Source organism: Notamacropus eugenii, chromosome 1 (genome assembly GCF_028372415.1).
Source record: "Notamacropus eugenii isolate mMacEug1 chromosome 1, mMacEug1.pri_v2, whole genome shotgun sequence".
NCBI classification, from domain to species: domain Eukaryota; kingdom Metazoa; phylum Chordata; class Mammalia; order Diprotodontia; family Macropodidae; genus Notamacropus; species Notamacropus eugenii.
Window position 1 is genome coordinate 94630574 of NC_092872.1, and position 21193 is coordinate 94651766.

General features: G+C 37.7%; 1 protein-coding gene across 3 annotated transcripts in view; it reads right to left on the bottom strand.

The window, feature by feature from the left end:
• The window catches only part of SNX29 (sorting nexin 29), a 688321-nt gene that overhangs the window by 59717 nt on the left and 607411 nt on the right, over window positions 1-21193 (bottom strand). For all 3 annotated transcript variants that reach the window (XM_072609956.1, XM_072609991.1, XM_072609967.1), the window contains exon 20: window positions 8985-9124. In XM_072609956.1, the coding sequence (XP_072466057.1) occupies window positions 8985-9124 (140 nt within the window). The remainder of the gene's footprint in view (window positions 1-8984; window positions 9125-21193) is intronic.

Here is a 21193-nt window from a genome sequence, read left to right on the forward strand (position 1 = left end):
AAAACTCTCGCACACTGTGGTCGTTGCTATGCACAAAGCTCTCCTGGTTCTGCTCCTTTTGCTCAGCATCAGATCATATAAGTCCTTCCAGGCGTCTCTGAAGTCTTCCTGTTCATCATTTCTTATAGCACAATAGTATTCCATTACATTCATATACCATAATTTATTCAGCCATTCCCCAATTGATGGGTGTCCCCTTGATTTCCAGTTTTTGGCCACCACAAAGAGAGCTGCTATAAATATTTTTGTACATGTGGGACCCTTTCCCATTTTTATGATCTCTTGGGGATACAATCCTAGAAGAAGTATTGCTGGGTCAAAGGATATGCACATTTTTGTAGACCTTTGGGTATAGTTCCAAATTGCTCTCCAGAATGGTGGGATCAATTCACAGCTCCACCAACAATGTATTAGTGTTCCAATCCTCCCAGATCCTCTTCAGCATTTATGTAGATGGTTTTCTTGATGGCAGGGTTGGTTTGGTTGTGGGTTTTTTGTGTCTTTTCTTTTCTTTTTTTTTTAGAATTTGTAACTTTCATCATTATTATAAAAAATTAAACCTGGAAATGACCTTAGAGGTAATCTAGACCAAGTCATTTTACAGATGAAGAACTGAGACTCAGAAGAGGTTAAATGCCCAAGGTCATAAAGGCTACAAAAATCAGGTTTGGGAACTGAACCTTTGACTTTAAATGTAGTACTCACTTCCCTATACCATACTGTCTCAACTCATCACTTTAAAGTACAGCACTAGAAGGTAGATAAATGATAATGCTTTGAAATTAATAAAATCCCTCCAGAGCAAAAGTATTATTGATATTAACTATGATTCTGTCCAAAGTATTATACGTTTTTATTTAAAAGTTAATAAGGGTGCCAAATGTTTTGACTTTACCTGGTTGGTATTGGAAAAAATATTTTTTTTTCTTTTATAAACAAAAAATACTCAAGGCTCTTGGGCAAAATGTTTAATGTATTTTTTGTATCTTATTTTTGCATCCTTATTTTTCACAAGCCTCTAAATCCACATATGCAAAATGTAATCATTTTCAAACCAAATACAAATAAAAACTATGCATTTTATATATTGATGAATTACATCTTATCCCCATGTTAAGTACAACTAGAATTGGCATTCTTCACATAATGCCCTAACCTACCCAGCCAGAAAAAGAACTGTCAGGGTACTGTTCTGAGTTGACTTCTCAGTCCTCATCATGCACTCAGAGGCTGAGGAATGCCTGTTTATATGGCAGAGCTGCATACTCACAGCTCCATTCGCCTGAAGCAAAGGAACTATCACATAGAGATATTCTAGGAGCTCCTACAAATTTTTTGTAAATTCATGTTTGTTTTTTTGAAGCAACAGCTTTCCATCGGATTCTTTTATTTCCTCTATCTCTGTCTTCATAATCCAAGCTTCTGATAGGATTCCAAGGAATTCAGAAGTCAGTCTGGCAGTCTGGAGAATCTGTCCCTCCAATACATAAGTCATCAGATAAAGCTCAGCACAAAACACTGAGGGAGTGACCTACTTCTAGTCAAGGAAGTAGTTTACTTGAATTACTAGAACAAAGTGGTAAGAAGAAAATCACAATTGTATCACAGGATAAATCTGTTTAAAATCTTTTAAAGGTAAAATGTCGAGTCCTACTCTTGCCTATCAATTCATTAGCTATTTTTTCTTCTGAATAATATTTTCTAAGCCAGCTCCCAGACAGCTATCTTTTCACTGCATATCTTATAGTCATTCTTAATAGCTAAACATACCTTGAACTCTGGCACAGACCACGTTATGTCTCACATCAGTTACGTGGGTCTGCTTTAAATTTCCTACCAGTCTGTAATATCCTAAAGGACAGGATCATGCTATGTGTCTTTCATAGTAAAGGGCCTCGCACAGAGTAGGTTCTCAATAAACATCTGTAGGACATATTTTTAAAGTATTATCAATAGAGAGATTAGATTAGAAAGGTTCGATGTGCTAAAATGATGGAAATAACATGGCAGGATGCCCAATACTCTTTTGCTAAAGTAAGTCAAATCCTGCTGAATTGCTGAAGCTTTAAAACCTCGCTCAGACTCATTTTCTAGCCTTTCTGCAAATACTAGGCTTCAGTTTTCTGAGTTGTAAAGAAAAAGAGTTGAATTAGATGATCTCTATGGTCCCTTATAGCTCTAACACTCTATGATTCCATGAGAACATTTTAAACAAGACTGTTATAGTGAATAAAGAGCTCTGGGAAGGACCAAGGACAGCAACCTACAAAATCCAGGATTTAAAAGGCACACTTCTACTTTATATAAAATGTAGTTAAACTTTCACAGCCAATAGGAAGCAAAGATCAACCAGATATGAGGCATCTGACAAACCTGATGGCCCATTCCTGTGAGTAAGAAAGACCGAGCATCAAATTCCAAAGAACCACAATTGAACCAAACTAAAACTACCTGGGACTCAGGCTAGAAATGTAACGACATTCCCTGCATTATGGGGTCATGGATAGGAGGTAAGAGAGCATGTCTTTGAAAGTGTGAATTCTTCTTTTGATAGTTATTGCTTCTGGACTTAAAAGTTAATATGGGGACAGATTACCTTGCTTTGAACAGGACAGGTAAGGAAGTGTACATTTATTTTCAACTTTTGATACCTTCAGATCAACTTACTTAAATAAAAATGAATTAAATTCCAAGGCGAACTTGCTATTTATATAAAAAGTTTGTAAGCAGACTAAAAAAAAAATTAGGGGATAGGGGGAATTGGTTAGTTTTTCATTTTGTTTTTGATAACAGAATGGCTAGGCTTTTTCTCAATGGCTACCATAAATGACACAAGAAAAAAAATCAAAAGAATGAGAAATCCTAGCAACATGCTTATTCCTTTGAAAGGCAACAAGCGTCTCTGAACAAAGGAAAGATTTTGGCCAATAAAACCTCTACAAACTCAGTATTTCCTCTCCATAGCAAAACTACACCAAATGATCCCTAACAATACGTTACATGGAAATGACGAGGAGCCCCTTCTATTCCAAAAGGCATCAGCTGGGTGATGTGTCTCTAATGGAGTCACTGCTCATTGGACCAGCAGCACAACTGGCAGTTTGTCTGCTAATCAAGCTGCACCACCTCTGACCTTTTAGAACAGAAGCCCCAAATTGTGTGAAATGCTAATCAGCAGAATGAATGAAACATTCTGCAATGGAATAATCCCTATTAAGAACAGTAAACAATCCACTCTGGCCTCAGCAAGCTGCCAAGCCTTTAAAACCAATTACTTCTGTGAGAGACATTTCCTAGCCAATTCGAACTATTGATTCATGTTTCTATGCAGAGCAGCACATCTTATCAAATTTCTATTTAATGCATGACAAATGATTTGGTGCTTGTTAGGACGCAGCTTCCCCTTTGCTGCCATCAATAACTTGTTCTCCAGTTTCCCCGCTGACAAGGTTAAACCTGACTGTCACAGCAGCTGTGCCTTGCCACCTGCTCAGCAGACCTTCAGCCAACTTGGATTGCTATTCTTAATACTCTGGGATTAAGTGTTAATTTCTCAGGTTCTTCAAACTGACAAAGGTTTCTGAACAGTCTACACTTTCCACCATTGCTAAACAGTGGGTAGCTTTATTAATCTTCTCATGGGGATATGCAAGAACACAAGGCAGTACTGTATCTTCTTCCAAGGTAACACCTTCTCACTGTGACACTGGTCAGACCAAAGGGCAGGGCCAGATGCTTGCAGCTTTGTAATGATCACTGCGCATATGTTTAGGAAGAGTGTATTTCTATGATTAAAGCCCCCTTCTGCTCCTGACACTCTGCGCTAGCATATTTAATTTCATTTGGAAGCCATAGGCCCACTATTAATAATCCACATTGCATCCAAACACGCTTCTATTTGGAGAGAAAAAGAATTTAACCACAGTCCCTGGTAGGTGGTGGGATGCTGTAGAACCTTTGATTTGAGGAGCCAATTAATAACATTTATAATAAGTGCCTTATTCTATGTAAGTCACTATAATGGACACTGTAGAGCAATACACAGAGATATAAAAGTATAGTACCTGACCCCTGAGATTATGCAATTTATCTGGAAAAACCAGACATATATACATAATAAAGTGACAGAAAAAAGGATATGTGTGCCTCAAATGAATAGAATAGAAAATAAAGGCCATAGGAGTTTCCCACATGTATTTCTGGGGGCATTCGTAGGTATGCTATATGTTAGGCAGCTAGGTGGTGCAGCAGATGGAGTGCAGGACCTATAGTCAGGAAGACTTGAGTTCCAATGCAGCCTCAGATACTTAGTACGAGCTCTGAGACCTTCAAGGAAGGCATTTAATATTTGTCTGCCTCAGTTTCCTCATCTGCAAAATGGGGATAATGACAGCATCTGTGTCCCAAAGAGGTAATTGCTAAGTGCTCTGCAAACCTTAAAGTGCTATAGAAGTGCCTCCACTGTTATCAATGATCATTACTGTTGCTTCGGTGGTTCGTTTCACCAAAATACAAAAGTTATGACAACAGTCCATGTACAGCCACTCTAGTATCTCAAATGTTATAAAATAGGACAATTTCAACGAGATTTTTTTTCTCAACTAGATGATACATAAAGCCTTGGAATTATAGCAGTTCTTCTAGAGTTCATTACTCTCTGAATAATCCCTGCCAAGAAATAAGTTAATCCTGCCTCACCAATAAGCACAGAGGAAGAGGAGACCAAGATCGAGGGAACATTATTGATTACAGTGAGAATTCTGAGGGAAAAGGAAGAATGTGTGAACACTGGAAAGGAGCAAATACATTACTTTTCTATATGAAAATTAGCATTATTTTCTATGAGGTGTGAAGTTTATTTCTAAAGACCTGAACACTAGAGATTATTTATCATTGTCATTGTTTTGCTGTACTCCTATCACATTCTACTTTCTGATACCTCTCAAAACTAGGGTCCCTCAGACACTGACATCACAGTTCTCATAGCTAAATACCATTTAATATGTCATCTTATGTTGCAAGGAGGGGAAAGGAAAGGGAAGGAGAAAGGAGAGGACAGGAGAGGAGAGGACAGGAGAGGAGAGGAGAGGACAAAGGAGAGGAGAGGAGAGAGGAGAGGAGAGGAGAGGAGAAAGGAGAGGAAAGGAGAAAAGAGGAGAGGAGAGGAGAGGAGAAAGGAGAGGAGAGAGAAGAGAAGGGGAGGGGAGGGGAGGGGAAGAAGGGAAAGAAAAGGGGAAAGGAAAGGAATGAAGGATGGAAAAAGAAATAGAAATGAAAGAAAGAAAAAGAGAAAGAAATAGAGAAAGAAAAAGAAAGACTTTAGGAAATTGGTTTTCTGGGGGAACAGTGGAATTTTTGTGTAGAGAAAGGCACTGATTTGATTGTTCCTCATAGGATCCTCTGGTATGAGACACCCTTACGTGAAATGATCCTTTTACTGGACCAAGTGAATCCAAACATTTTCTGGAGAAGTTTTAACTATCATCAATCTTCCCATCTAAGCAATGCACAGGAAAACATTAGCATAACCAAGGGAGTACAGGAGTTGGGGGAATTCGTCTTTTAAAACTCCAGTCATAGAAATTCTGTATTGAAAAAGATAGAGGAATAAAGCTATAACTTCAGAACGGTTAAAAGGATGAAGCCAAAGACCTCAGTGCCCCCAGGCTTACACCCACCAGAGAGTAAACATCCATCTCTTGGATGTTTACAGAGATTCTGTGGCCCACGACCAAATGCTGAGCCCTGCACCCAGTTCAGGCAGCCGTGATTACAAGGTCAGACTGTCACCCCAGTTGAATCACCCAGCTCTTACAATGGCTTAGGATGGTATGCATTATATTTCTAGCTAAACTGCAGCTCACTGGGACTACAGCATAGCTGAGTAACATCTTGGTAAAATATATTTAACAACCTAAAGAGTGAATGTGGCAGCAGAAGTGGGGAAAAAAAAAACAAACTTAGTTTTCTGCTGAAAAATTCAGCTAGGAGTTTGTGCTGTGACCTACATTATTCTTTCTTCCACCCCCATTACTTTCTTCCCCTCAAGGAGCAGTGTAACATGATGCACTTCCCAAGGATGAATTACCTTGCTGAAAAACATTTTAATAACCTGCTAAACGAGAAGCAACAAATCACTCACACCTTTCCCATGTGCCGTCCAGTGCCACAAAATGAATTCTTATAATATAAGTTCTTCATTAAGGCAATTTCAAAATAACTGACACTTCTTTTATCCTATGACAGCAACCTCAATGTGTCAGGTCATAGTTACTCTAATGAAAAGAAAAGCAGGAACAATTAAAAGCACAGGATGCCCAGCACAGGGGGGCACTATTGGGGCTTCTGTTTGCTTCCTCAGTATTCCAAGGTAAGACCTCTCCTGCAGGCTGCTTCATGAAGAAAGTAGAATTCAAAGGAATGGGGATTAGTATACTTTTCTGCCATCTTATTTTCCATTAAGAGTTATTTCTCTTGTTAACAAGGATAAGACCAGAATGAAGATTTTTATGAGCAAAATTCATTCTGCTAAATCTTTAATTAATATGATTAGTTTATATGGCATGCTTGGTCATTAATGACTAAAGATTTTTCTTCTCATCAACAAAAAAGGGGACACTGTAACCTTGGATTAACAAAAAAAAAAAAACTAGGTAGAATTTACCCAAATTTAGAATAATAATAAAGTCTTTGGAAGGAGGTGTTCTTAGGTAAGATTTCTATTCTAATTGATTTCTGCAGTGAGAAATGCCCCCACTGTTAACTTTTCAGCCCTGGTTAATTAAAATCTACTGCCGCTTAAAGGCACACCGAGTTCCTTGCAGGTAGAAACCACTGCATTCAGAAAGTCATTGGTTATGTCAGAGATGTGGCTACAAATCCAGCTTCATTATGCCAATATGAATATTTCAATCTGTAAATTCCTTCTCCCTCAAAAAAAAAAATCATTGTGACTTAGGAGAGCAAGTAAAGTCAAGGGAGAGAAAAACTGCTTTATCTCAGCAACTGAAGTATGGACCAATATTTAGTCAACAGTCCAGTATCAATATTTTGTCATCTGTTAGTCTCCTACAGGATTCTTTTTTAAAAGCCCATGAAATTGAACCTTATGTTCTCTATGTTAATCAGGCACAAAAAGGCTTTTTCCTCAGCTCTGATTAAAGGTAACCAGTGAGATTAAAATTACACAACATACAGAGATGTTCACGTTAACATACAATTTTTACAATTCAACTGACTAATGTTTAGTAAACAGGCACTAGAAATTACTAGAGTTGCTCTAACCAAAAACACCTACAGTTTTCTCAGCTTTTTTATTTCAGACAGCTTGGGGATATGCTTTATACTGGCCCAGTTCTTAGATTAAGGTAGAATTTTACTAAAGGAGGGGAGAAAAAAATTGGATTATGTAAAAGGAGATTCATATATTAATTTTGTGCCTTTAAAAGAATAACTGGAGAGCTTTAGGTTTAGAATGTGTGGCCCTAGAGAAACATAAAAATCACACATTTATGTCACAAATAATTTGTGAGTGACAAAAACATAAACTTATCCATGTATCAAACTTACCTACTGTCTTCTATGGAATAAGGATTTCCCACATGAAAGACATCAAAATAAAGTAGTTCGTGTAATTTTAGAAATTGTACAATGGGCTAAATTTGACATTTAATTAACAGTATATCTTGATAATAATTAGTGACAATTATCACAATTATGAATGACTAGAAGGTAGCATGATCTAGGCCTCAAAGCCCAGAAAGTATGGACTTAAGTCCTGGCTCTGATACATAGTGACCGACCTGTGACTCTGGGTAAGCCCCCAGATCTTTAGAGCCTGAGGCTCACAAAAGGTGCCAACCACTATTGGTAGAAATGAAATCCCAAGTCCAGTACCTAGCTCTATCACTGAGGTAGGAAAAAAAAACTTTGAGAGTTTAGAAGATTCAGTAGTAAAATGAATCTTAGGCTATTTAAGACTATGGTTCAGGATCTTAAACTTATATTGCTAAAACTTTTATTGAAGAAAAGGGCTGGTAAACACCATACCAGTTGCAAATGTGTAATTAATAATTATTATTATAAGCATTAATATAGTACCTTAAGGTTTGCAAAGCACTTTAAAATATTATCTAATTTTATTCTCACAAGAGCCCTCAGAGGAAGGTGCTACTCTTATTCCCATTTTACAAAGGAGGAAACCAAGGCACAAGTTAAATGACTTGACCAGGGTGGTAAATGTCTGAAGTTGGATTTGAAACTGGACTTTTCTGCCTCTAGGCCCAGCCCTCTATCCACTGTGCCACGTAGCAATTATTACCATACAATTGTTAAACCCATGAGAAGAAGTGCTAGCTAGTGGAGCATGACATCCTGGATATCTCACCAAACTGGAAAGGCTTGAGTAACCATTTGGCAACAGAACATGTCTATAGCTATCATGGCAGCACCAGTTTCTAAGTGTGCCTAGACTCATCAACAAAAGGTTGGCCATTAGGCCAAGAGCAACTCATGAAGACTGTTTACTAAAAGCACTGGATCACCAAAGAAACCATTAATGTTCTGAGTACTAAAAGGAAGGAGTGTTTTTATGCTAATGTCCCATGAGTCATTTTTGTATAAGAACAATTGAATCTGTGGAAAGAAATTCTTATCATTAATTTTGTGGAGTCTCAATGATACCTTTGAAATGTGCAAAAATGTGCACTTTGTGGCTCTGTTTTATTTTGCAAATCAAGTACCATTTTTAATTGCACATTGGCTTTGAAAATTCAGTGATAAATGTAATTAAAGTAAACTCAAAATCACATAAAAACATTAAGATAATGAATGTATTCTCTTTCATGTGTTTTGAAATTTTCTTAGAGTCCACTTCTGTCCGGGGAAATTAAATGGTACTTCATCCCATGAAAAGAAGGGGGGAAAAGGGTTATTTTGTTGTTCTTGTTCTTGAAAGATCACACAGTCATCTGACATATACTCACATGAAAAACGGCATCAATTGAATAAGAGTCTCTTTTTTGGGACTGGCTGCAAATTCTGGGACAGCCTGGATGATTTTGTTCATAACATTTCTTAAGTAATTCTGAAGTTGTTTTCGTCTCTCCTCTACAAACTTTGCATCCTGAAAGAAAAAAAGGCAAAAAGATGTGCTGAAATGGGTCGGCCTACTGAACTGGATTTGCCATTTGGATAAGCACTGACAGATGACACTCACAGATCATCTGCAAGCACACGTGCCTTGGCTTCTGCCTTCCTCACAACAGGATCGGTAATCAATGCTACTCCTCCCAGGAGCCAGTGCACGCTTTGGTATTAAAGACTTCTATTTATTCCTTTCCTCACCAATTGTATCAGAGAAAGAATAATGTACGTAAAATCAGAGGCTCACAGAAATAGAACTCTGAGTCCTACAACTTCAGCTTTGAATATGTGAGATAGAATTGTCATAACCAACATAACCAATCCTCCCACAAACTAGGGTACTGTGTATATTTTATTACAATGGATAAACATGACATACTAACTTTATTAAAGCCATTAGCAAGTACTATGAAGTCCACAAATATGTCTGAACTTCACAGGGCTAGGAATAGGGACTTGAAAATATGATTTAATTGCTATAGGGAACTCCCAGATGAAGACACACTCCCCCTGCCCCCACCCCTTATCAACACAGGTCTATACCTTCTCTTCAATTTATAGCCTTAGAGAGATGAATTTTATTCATTTTGCATTTTACCTTGGGGACCCACACTCAACTAACACTTCAAATGCTAACACGTTCAAATGCTAAAATCAATAATTAGTGAATGAGGTTTTATGCTGACCTATCTGAATTCCTCCCAGTAGAGGTATTAATAGAATTCCCATTCACTAACTTTCTAAATATTTTTCCATAATGTACACATTAGCTGATGTTCCATCTCTAGTTCTACAAAATATATCAACTATAAAAATCACCAAAAAGAAACACTTTTGGACACCACATCAAGACCACTGCTGGCTATGGTTTGGACCTAGGTTTCAGCCCTCCAGTTATTCAGCTTGGGTGTCTTCACATGATCATAAATTCACACAGGACTCAAGCAGTTATCTAAGGATATGTGTAGGTTACTGCATTAGTGGAGGGAGTTTCCACAATAGGAGTTCCCATGCTGATGACACCATGTGTCCTCAATGCATTAATGTATATCATGGAAAAACAAAACAAAACAACCAACACTGTTCTTTGGTCTCAAGGAGTTTATGATGCAGTAATTTAGCATCAGGCATAGATAATGCAAAACTGCTCAAATATTTTCAGAAGTTTAATATTTTGTCAGCTGGTACCCATTAAAAGACATATTTTTGTATCAGTCAAAGTGACAGTGCAAGAAAAGTCTCTGCAGGAAAACAATGAAGGCAGGAGAAGATCTGAACTGAAGGGGACAAATCCACCTGGGATCCGGAGAGAATCTGAGCCTCAGGGAACCAAAGGAACCAGAAGACCCATACTTCTGGGGACTCAAAGACTGAGAGCTTGGAGTGTCTTCTAGATGTATCTCAGAACCTTACACTTGCTTCTGTCTACTTATCTGGGTATATTTTCTCCCGCCTGTTAGAAGAGCAGATGCTTAGAGGCTAAGAGTTTTTCATTGCTGTTTTGTCTCCTCAGCACCTAGAACAATAATCTTTTTCAAAAAACGTATTTTTTGTTTGTTTTCAAGAATCACTTTTACAAGATTTTAAGTTTTAAATTTTTCTCCCTCTGCCCTCCTCCCCTCCCCAAGGTGGCATGTAATCTGATATAGGCTATGTATGTACAATCATATTAAACATATTTCCACAGTAGTCATATTGTGAAAGAAGAATCAAAACAAAAAGGAAAAACCACAAGAAAGAAAAAAAAGAGAGAAAACAGCATGCTTAAATTTGCACTCAGACTCCATAGTTCTTTCTCTAGATGTGGATAGCATTTTCCATCATGAGTCTTTTGGAAGTGTCTTAGATCACTGCATTGTTGAGAAATGTAAGTCTATCAAAGCTGGTCATCACACAATGCTGCTGTTACTGTGTACAATGTTCTCCTGGTTCTGTTCATGCAAGTCTTTTCAGTCTTTATCAAATCTTTATTTCAAGGATAAAACATTATGACCAGGTAGGATGCATACCAAGAAGGCAGGGCTGGTTCAATATTAGAAAAATTATTACCATAATTGACCATATCAACAAGAAAACTAACAGAAATCATATGATTATCTCAATAGATGCAGAAAAAACATTCAACAAAATACACCACCTATTCCTGTTGAACACACTAGAGAGCATAGGAATAAACAGAGTCTACCTTAAAATGATAGGTAGCATCTATCTAAAAATCACCAGCAAGCATTATATGTAATGGAGACAAACTAGGAGCATTTCCAATAAAATCAGGAGCGAAACAAGGATGTTCATTATCACTACTGTTATTCAATATTGTACTAGAAATGTTAACTTTAGCAATAAGAGAAGAAAAAGAAATTGAAAGAATCAGAATAGGCAAAGAAGAAGCAAAGCTATTACTCTTTACAGATGATGTGATGGCATACTTAGAGCATCCTAGAGAATCAAGTTAAAAATTACCTGAAATAATAAACAAATTTAGCAAAGTTGCAGGATACAAAATAGACTCACATAAATCATCTGCATTTCTATATATAACTAACAAAACCTAACAGCAAGAGACAGAAGGAGAAAATTCCATTCAAAGTTGCTGTAGATATTATAAAATATTTGGGAGTCTACCTGCCAAAACAAACCCAAGAACCATATGAACACAATTACAAAACACTTTTCACACAAATAAAGTCAGATCTAAACAACTTGCAAATTATCAGTTGCTCATGAGTAGGTCAAGCTAATATAATAAAAATGACAATTCTACCTCAATTAAATTACTTATTCAGTGCCATACCAATGAAACTATCAAAAATTACTTTACAGAGCTAGGAAAAACAGTAACAAAATTCATTTTGAAGAACCAAAGATCCAGAATATCAAAGAAATTAATGAAAAGAAATGCCAGGGAAGGTGACCTAGCTGTACCAGATCTTAAATTGTATTATAAAGCAGCAATCACCAAAACTACTTGGTATTGGGTAGGAAACAGAGTGGTGGATCAGTAGAATAGGCTATGTATGCAAGACACAACAGTCAATAACTATAGCAATCTACTATTTGATAAACCCAAAGACTCCAATTTCTGGCATAAGACTTTACTATTTAATAAAAACTGCTGGGAAAACTGGAAAATAGTATGGCAGAAACTAGGCATAGACCAACATCTTATACCTATACCAAGATAAAGTCAAAGTGGGTATATGATTTAGATGTAAAGACTGATACTATAAGGAGAGCAAAGAATAGTGTACCTGTCAGATCTATGGAGAAAGGAAAAAAATTATGACCAAATGAGATAGAGAACATAATGAAATACAGAATGGATGACTTTGATTACATTAAATTGAAAAGTTTTTGCACAAACAAAGCCAATGCAACCAAGATTAGAAGGGAAGCAGAAAGTTGAGAAATAAATTTTACAGTCAGTGTCTCTAATAAAGGCCTCATCTCTAAAATATATACAGAACTGAGTTGAATCTGTAAGAATGCAAGTCATTTCCCAATTGATAAATGATCAAAGGACATGAACCGGCAGTTTACAAAGGAAGAAATGAAGCTATCTATAGTCATAGGGAAAAATGCTCTAAATTACTACTGATTAGAGAAATACAAATTAAAACAACTCTGAAATACCACATCACACCTATCAGATTGGCTAACATGACAAAACAGAAAAATGGTCAATGTTGGAGAAGATGTGGGAAAATTGGAACACCACGAGATAATATCTGTATAGTACTTCTGCACAAAACAGGCACTTGATAAATACTTGCTCCCTTTCCTTCCCTCTACTTTATATCAGAGAGCTCTTCAGATACATTTCAGAGGTGCTGAAAACTTAGATGGGGGAAATATACCTTTATTTTCACTAAACTAACTGAAATTAGCAATTCTTCCAATTATTTAAAAAGCATTTTCAGATTGTCAAAAGGATCCACGACACAACAAGAGTTAAAGACACTTGCTTTAGACAGACCCTTATTTAAAGATCTCAGACACAGAACCCTCTCTGATATCTTTTTTTTTTTTTTACTTACAAGAGAAGCAAATTCTATAACATCTCTGGCCAAGGAATTCTTTCATCTTAGAACTTTTAAAGAAATTTCTTTTTTATTTAGTAATTGGGAAGGTGTAAGGATTATGAGTCAGTATGGCATAATGGAAAAAAACTCACTGAACGGCCAGTCAGGAGAGAAATGGGTTTGAATTCTGCCTTGGGTACTTACTTATTCTTTGACCATGGGCAAGTCACTTAATTTCTGAGCCTTGATTTATGCCTTCATGAAATGTGAATGATAATACTGCTCTGAGGAAATACATGAAAAGTATTTTGCAAGCCTTACAAAAACTGTAGAAATGTTGGTTCGTTGACATTCTTACTGACTTCTTTGGACACTCTGGGAGATAAAGGAGTCCATAACCATTGTTTTCATTTCAGAGAAGGGATTCTCATATCTTCATGCGATTTAAGTTCACCATTTGTGTAGGCCTTGGAAATGACACTCACTGCTGGCACAACTAAATGAGAGTTGTCTCCTCTGCCTTATCCCACGGTGTGTCTTACAGCCAGAGAGTACATGACAATGGGCCCAGCTGCTAACATTCTATAATTTTAATAGCAGCATAATCCCCTTCGGTAGGGAACACAATGCTCATGGGCTAAAATACAACACAATCTGTCAGTAAATGTAGCACATTAGAGTGAGACTATAATGGTTATTCAGAGAGATCGAAATGTCTTTTGTTCAGGAGCCAACCACTTCTCTCTTTGATTCAGATATTTGGCTCACCTGGTTTGAATGTCAGGAAATGTTCTGCAGTCTCAAAGTCTCCACCCATTATTAAGCAATTAGAAGGCCCTCAGTGGAAAGGTGGTTAATATTCTAAGTTTGTGCTGAACGTTTCTAATCAGCCCACATTTTTAATCTGTACAGGAAATTCCTGAAGGGCTGCACAAGTGCCACTACTTTTGACAAAATAGCTAATCAACCCAGTAAAGTGTGTGAAATTCTCTAAAAAAATTTCTTTTAATGTCATAAAGAAGGAAAGGAAAATTTAAGGTGGCACTTATCTGCCTTGTTCTCAACTCTGCTTTTGAAAGGGAGTGGGATTTAGTTCTACAGCCAATTTAAAATTGAAAACCACAGCAAAGTCAAGGGAAAAGGATATCAGATCTTTCAATGTTAGCTTTTTTAATTCCACTTAACAAATATTTACTCGGTATCTATTATATGCACAATGCTGTGCTATGCTTGTAAAAGACAAGTGAGTATCCTCAGTAGGGGAACTCTATAAAATTTAGAACCTAAGTCTTATAAAAAATGCCTTAAGTTCAGAGATGTCAAGTGATGTATGAACCTAGCCACACAGTTAGCAAAATGTCAGAGGTAGGATGTGCAGGCTCCAAGCCTAGCTAGCATTCTGGCCACTCTTTCAGACTGGCTCCGAAACAGATGTAAAGATACATGATACTGGTTAAACTTAGACAGACAGAGTTGGCATAGGAGAACTGTAATTAATTCTGGAGAATATCTAAATAACTGCCATATGTAGCTCTATATGAAAAGGTGTAATTCAAAACCACAGGGAAGAAACAACTAACCCCTATTTTAAGAAAATGTGATGTACAAGCATATGAATTCAAACAACCAATATGGGTAATGATTATTTGTATTATAAAAATTTTTTAAAATTTATGTAAGATTCAACAGAGATTTCCTTAAAACATCAAGATGTAGTTAAAATAGTCTGGTGGATTTATCAAGGTGGTAAAGTAGATAATCCTTCCAATAGTACATATTACAACCTAGTCACACCTTCTGATCTAGTGCTACTTGACCGTTCTCTAAGATCTCTCACAAATCCTTTATCAGAGTCTATCCAACATGCAGGAGACCTTCCCTTAGGTCTCTTGACAGTATGGGGGCACCAGTGGACTTCATGGTCTATCTATCCATCTTTTATCCTTGTTTTATAAATAGCCCACATAAATCTGGTCATATATCTAACTCTACTTAAAATAGGATTTAATGTACAAAAAAAAAATCTATTTATAACAACTCTTCAGTAAGGTATTTCCTGTACAAAATGAGAGATGCTCAGATGGATCTATAATCTCATTGATAGTTCTCTCTAATAATGCAGACAAGAACCCCTACATGTCTGCTCCATAGTACGTGACCCTTGGCTATGTCCTCTCAGGAGTAGCAGCAGCACTGCACAGTGAAGAAGCATTGACTATTAAGTCAGAGAACCAGGGTTCAAATTTTTCCTCTGATGTCTATGACCTGTTTGACTTTAGGCAAAGTCACTTATCACCATGGGCTACGGTTTCCTAATCTGTAAATGAGGGAATGGGATGCAATGATCTAAGAGGACCTTTTCAGTTGTAGCTTTATGGTCCTATCACATCTATAAAGCTTGCCTGCTAGTGAAAATGTATTCTTAAAAGTGTACATTCAGACCAGTTATGGGCAAATTATTTGATGGAAGGCATTGTGTTATGAAAGAAGAAAGAAGACTAGGTTTCTTGTACTGACTCTGCCACTCACCAGCTACCTGACATTGGACAAGTCACTACCCCCCAAAGGCCTTCATCTTTTCTGGTTTAGATTATCTATACTGAAGGCACTTCCTAATTCAAACATTCTGTGATTCTGCCCCCATTTTAGATCTATGCTTTCAACTTAACAGGACAAAGTTTTACTTCCTCTCTGAGTGATAAGGAAGATTTCAGAAGAAGCATATATCTCTCTACCAATGCCTATATTTAACTATAGGGTTGAGTTGCTCAAGTTATCCAGTGAAGTATAATAAATACACTGGTGCTCCCTTTGCAGAAGTGATATAAAATTATATACTTTGACCATATAGGGGTTACCTAATAAATTATCTTACCATGATTACATTATTGAACTAAATGACCAGATTCTTCAACTGCAAGGTTAACTGAAGTAACCTTACAAATCAGAAACCAACACTGTAAAGCTCACTTGTCTCTACCATGCCATGGTACCATTCAATAAAAGAATAACGTCTTTAATGGACATAAAGGTATCCAAGAAACGCATCTGGAAGTGACTCCTTTTAATACGTTAATATATTTCCTGGCTGGACTAGAACAAAAGTCTATCTTAAAATTCCTCTTTCACAGAAGTTCCCAAACTAATCAGCGACCACAAGGCAATACTCTTCATGGACTGTGTTTATCACCAGTGGTTACTGAGCACCACTGATAGCTCCGGGGATGAAAGAAGTCATCTGTTTAAGGACAACGCTTAGATGCACAAATACCAGGGTTTTCTAAATCAGCATTACTTATTTTTGAGTTTCCTAGTTTGGCTCCTTGGGTCCCCAATCAAAAAACAGCATTAGAAGCCAGGAAACTGGATGAAAGCCTAGTTTGTGCAAAGTGCCAAATAGCTCGGGTAGCCACTTAATGAGATCTAACAGCTTGTGTCTTCTCTGTCTTTCAGCTGCTGTTTCCCTATCATAATACTATTGTCAATTATGCTTTAAACTATTAATAGGGAGCACTGGGAGTTAGGGCTCACTTTTAAAAAGAGCAGTCAAGACTATTTTAATGGAATTTTCCCCCAGAAAGGTTAATTTTATTTTGAGCTTAAAGAGGATAAAGACAGTCAAATTAAGAATAACTATTTTTAAAACTATTGAATGTTATGAATAAGGTTGAATTATAAATTCATATAGGGAAGAGAAGGGGTTTCCCCCTCACCCTTTGGCACTGAAGCTGCAGTTTTCTCGGGCATTCCAAGCAACGTCCTTCCTACTGCACTCCTATTTTGCAAAAAGGCAATTTCTCAGACTAACTTGTGTAGGCAGGTTTCAAATCACTATTTAGTATTGGTCTCGTTAGTTACCAGATACTTTATATTTGCAGTGTTGTGAATTTAAGAATTTCAAAGCAATGTTTATGATAAGGGGGAAGGGAAGAGAAACCAACACTCAAGGGGCTAAATAGTATGTAAAGTTTAAGTGAAAGGCTACTATTAGGGACATATCAGAATGGCAAAATCGATACCACCACCACCCCTGCCCCTCGCCAAAATAGCCAATATTGCAGAGCCTGAAGGAAGACACGCCGATACACTCCTGCTGGAGCTGCAAACTGGCACGATCGTTCTGGAAAGCAGCTTGGAGCTATGCTCTCAAATCTGCTAAAGCACCACCACATTGGTGATGGCAAAAAAAAAAAAAAAAGTGACCCAGCACTATCACTACTTGGTCTACACCTCCAGAGATTAAAGAAAAAGGTAAGAATCCTCTACGTATAAAAATATTTAAAGCAGCTCTTTTTGCAGTGGCAAAGAATTGGAAACTAATAAGATCCCCATCAACTGGGGAATGACTGAAAAATTATGGCATATGTATATGATGGAATGTTACTGTGTGATAAGAAATGATGAAATGGTTTCAGAGAAGTGAGAGAAGACTTGTACAGAATGAGGCAGAATGAAGTGAGCAGAACCTGGAGAACAATTTATATAATAACAAGGTCAAAATGAACAATTTTGGAAATCTTAAAGAACTCTGAGAGACACAATGAGAAACCATGATTCCAAACAACTGATAAAGAATGCTACCAGTCTCCTGACAGAGAGGTGATAGATAAAATATGTATAATAAGACAAATTTTTGGGCACTACCAATATGGGGATCTATTCTGCTTGACTATGCATATTTGTTTCAAGGGGCTTTTGCCCCTTTCATTGGGGCACAGGAAATGAGAGGGAGAAAAAATAAATATTTAAAAATTTAAAAAAATTTATTTAAATTTTTAAAAAGACAGGGATACAGAACAGAGTCCTAGGACCACCAGCTTTTGCCACTGTATTTAATAATGTTTCTTCCATATGATTTTTAGCTATGGCATTTCAGTTTTAAAAAATAAAAGTGATTATTTTGTTTCTTGAGTCCTCAAACACTCCTTTTCCTCTCAAGTTTCAAATCCCACAAAAGGTGTGGAAGTAGCTATTCTAAAATGAAGACTAAATAACTAGGATATGGATAATGAATCAATATAAAACTATGCAAACATGTGGATTTCTTTTTTTCATTACAAATTTAATGCCTGGATTCAATGCCAATACCAATAACAATATCTTAGCAATTGTTTCTCAATTGCTAAGTGAGAAAATTGAGGAAGAATTTCCTTTTTTTGTCAATTTTAAAACTCTCTAAGGGGACCTCATAGTTCAATGAATAGTCAGTCACTATGGACCATCTTAATGGTCTCCCAAAGATTACTAAATCACTTCTATAAGTTTCTGGTATGGTGGTTATAAGCAAAGCTGAATAAAGTATATTTACCCAATAAACTCAGAGAAATAATAAAAGTCAAGAGCATAGAGAAGAAAATTGTATTTCTTAATTTTGTGCATGAGTTCTAAATGTACTCACATCTGGGTCAGCTGGCTGGCTGAGGGAGCTGGGGCAAGTTTTTTTTTTAAAGCCTCTCCTTTACTATAGGTCACTCTCCCAAATTTGAAATCTGCCTCAGATGATGGTGAATGAGAGAAGGTGCAATAATTCTACTGGGAGAAGATTTATCATGGGGAAGAATTCAATCCAAAAGGTGGCAAGGGAAGCATTAGCCATTTTTTTCTATATTCCCTCAGGATGCTCGCTTCAAGGTTACCATCATCATTTACTCCAACAAAGCTGGAAGTGGGTGGAGGGGCAGCCAGTGCAGGGACACAGAAGAGGGAGATGGAATGCTGAATGTGGGGAACAGTTAAGCAGTCTAGACTGACTGGAATATAAAGTGCATGAAGAGTCATGAGAAAGAAATCTGAAAAGGAAGATATGAGCCAGATGGTTAGAGGCCTTCAAATGTCAGGAAGAGGAGTCTGCATTTTATCCTAGAGGAACCAAAAAGACACGGAAAATCCCTAAGCAGGGGAATGACATGATCGGAATTGTGCCTTGGGAAGATGGTCATGTGGAAGATGGACTAGAGAGGAGAACCTGGAAGCAGACCAGGCACAAAGTAATGAGGGCTCAACCTTGCGTACTGTTTGGTGAGCAGAGAGAAGAGGGTTGGGTGTGAAATGTTGTGGACACAGATTTGCCAAATGAGGGGCTACTGGTGAGACTGGGAGTAGGGACAGAAAGGGAAGATAAGAACTGAGATTATGAACCTGGATGATTGACAGTATAGTGGTCCCTTAAACATACATAGGGAAGTTGGAAGCAGGATATGATTGGGAGTAGGATAACAAGTTCTCCTAGGAGCATGTTGAGTGTAAGTTGTATATAGAGAAGTCAGGCAGGGCAATATTGATGCAGAATTTTAGTTCAAGAGAGATTAGAGATACATGTGCAAATCTGGAGACATCAGAAGAGAATATTCAAATCCATGGGAGCTAACAGGAATATCAAAATGAGGAAGTATATAGAAAGAAGAGGGTGCACAGCAGAACCTTGGGGGAAACTTACGTGACCAGGGATGTAAGAACATAGAGTGAGCGATGCCAAGGAAGTGAAGGAAGGGGAGCATCGAGGAGGAAGGGTAGGAAGCGTTTTCAGAGCTGCAGGGATGTTAAGATGGGGACTGCAAAAAGGACACTGGGCTTAACAGTTAAATGTTGAGTGGAAACCTTGGAGAGAGGAGTTGCAGTCAACTGGTACAATAAAATGCCAGGTTGCAAAGGTAGAAAAAGTGAGTGGAAAGTGAGGAAATGGTATAAATTCATGTAGACCATATCACTCCCCTACTTGAGTCTACAGTGTCTCTGGATTATTACATCTTGGATAAAACAGAACTCTTCAAGTTGGCATTTTAAATCTTTCACAATCTGACTCCTGCCTACACTTTGAGACATTTCCACATTATGCCCTTTCAGGCATTCCTTGTTCCACCTAAAATGTACAATTAGCTATTTGACCAAATTTAACATACCATTTCCCTTCTCTGTGTATTTGCAAAGCTTGTTCCTCTTTTCCAGAACACATACTCTCCTTAGCTTATCCTGTATCATAGAATCCCTTATTTCCTTCAAGGTTAACCTCAAGAGCTATGTATGAGTTGCTAATCTGCACATATGTAGGTGGATTACTCTTTCTGGGTATTGACTGTCACATGCAGAAGAGACACAGGAAAATAGTTTGAGGGGATGGAAGGGCAAAGTAGAACTTTTGTGAAGATAGGGAAGAACTGTGGGCAACAAGGAAGGGACCAGTGGATTAAGAAGATGGGAGGAGGAGAAAGGGAATAATTGGGGACAAGTTTTTGGAGAACAGAGGATGGTCCTGCCCCCTTACGGGTATCAGCAGAAGGACTGGTGTTAGCAGCAGGGCACCTCTGGCTCCGTTTTTTGGACTAGTTTCTATATCCTGCCCAATCTACCATGATTTTCAGACAATGCAGCCCATGAAATCTAGGGATCAATTAGGGCCAGCTATGAGGAAGGAGGAAACAAGAGGCTAAGAAGATCAGCCTGTGGTTCCATCCCTGGACTTGGCTTCTATGCCAACCTCCACTGACTCTTGTACTCTGCTTTATAACCGAGGACTTATTCACGTTAATGGACTCAAAAATGCATCTGGAGAGTCATTAGTGGCAATGGCTGAGCTTCTTGCCTGCTCCTTGCTGTTACTCTTTAAAGGAATAGAGGAACACTATGGATTTGCATTTGTCTGAAGAAAGAGCAGCTAGAGGGGGAAAAAACCCTTTATGCAGTTGGGGCTCATAAACAGATCACCCTCTGAAAGTCTGACACAATTTGGGAGCATGCAAAGGGTGCCTAATAAAATTCCATTTACTTTTTCCTGTGTCTTCCTATCATCAGGATGCTTCAGTAATCATTACACAAGATACATAGCAGCACAGTTAAGTAGGGGCCCACACCAAAAATGATCTGTCCAGCTGTTTTGGTCAAGGCAAAGTTCCCAAGAAAAACTTGGAAAACAAGATGGATAAAAGAAAAGACACAAAGTAGGGTGGGAACATGGAAGGCATGGGGGCAGAAGTATGATACATTTTCAAAAGAGAGATGGCAACATGACAGTATAGGATCTAGCAAAATGT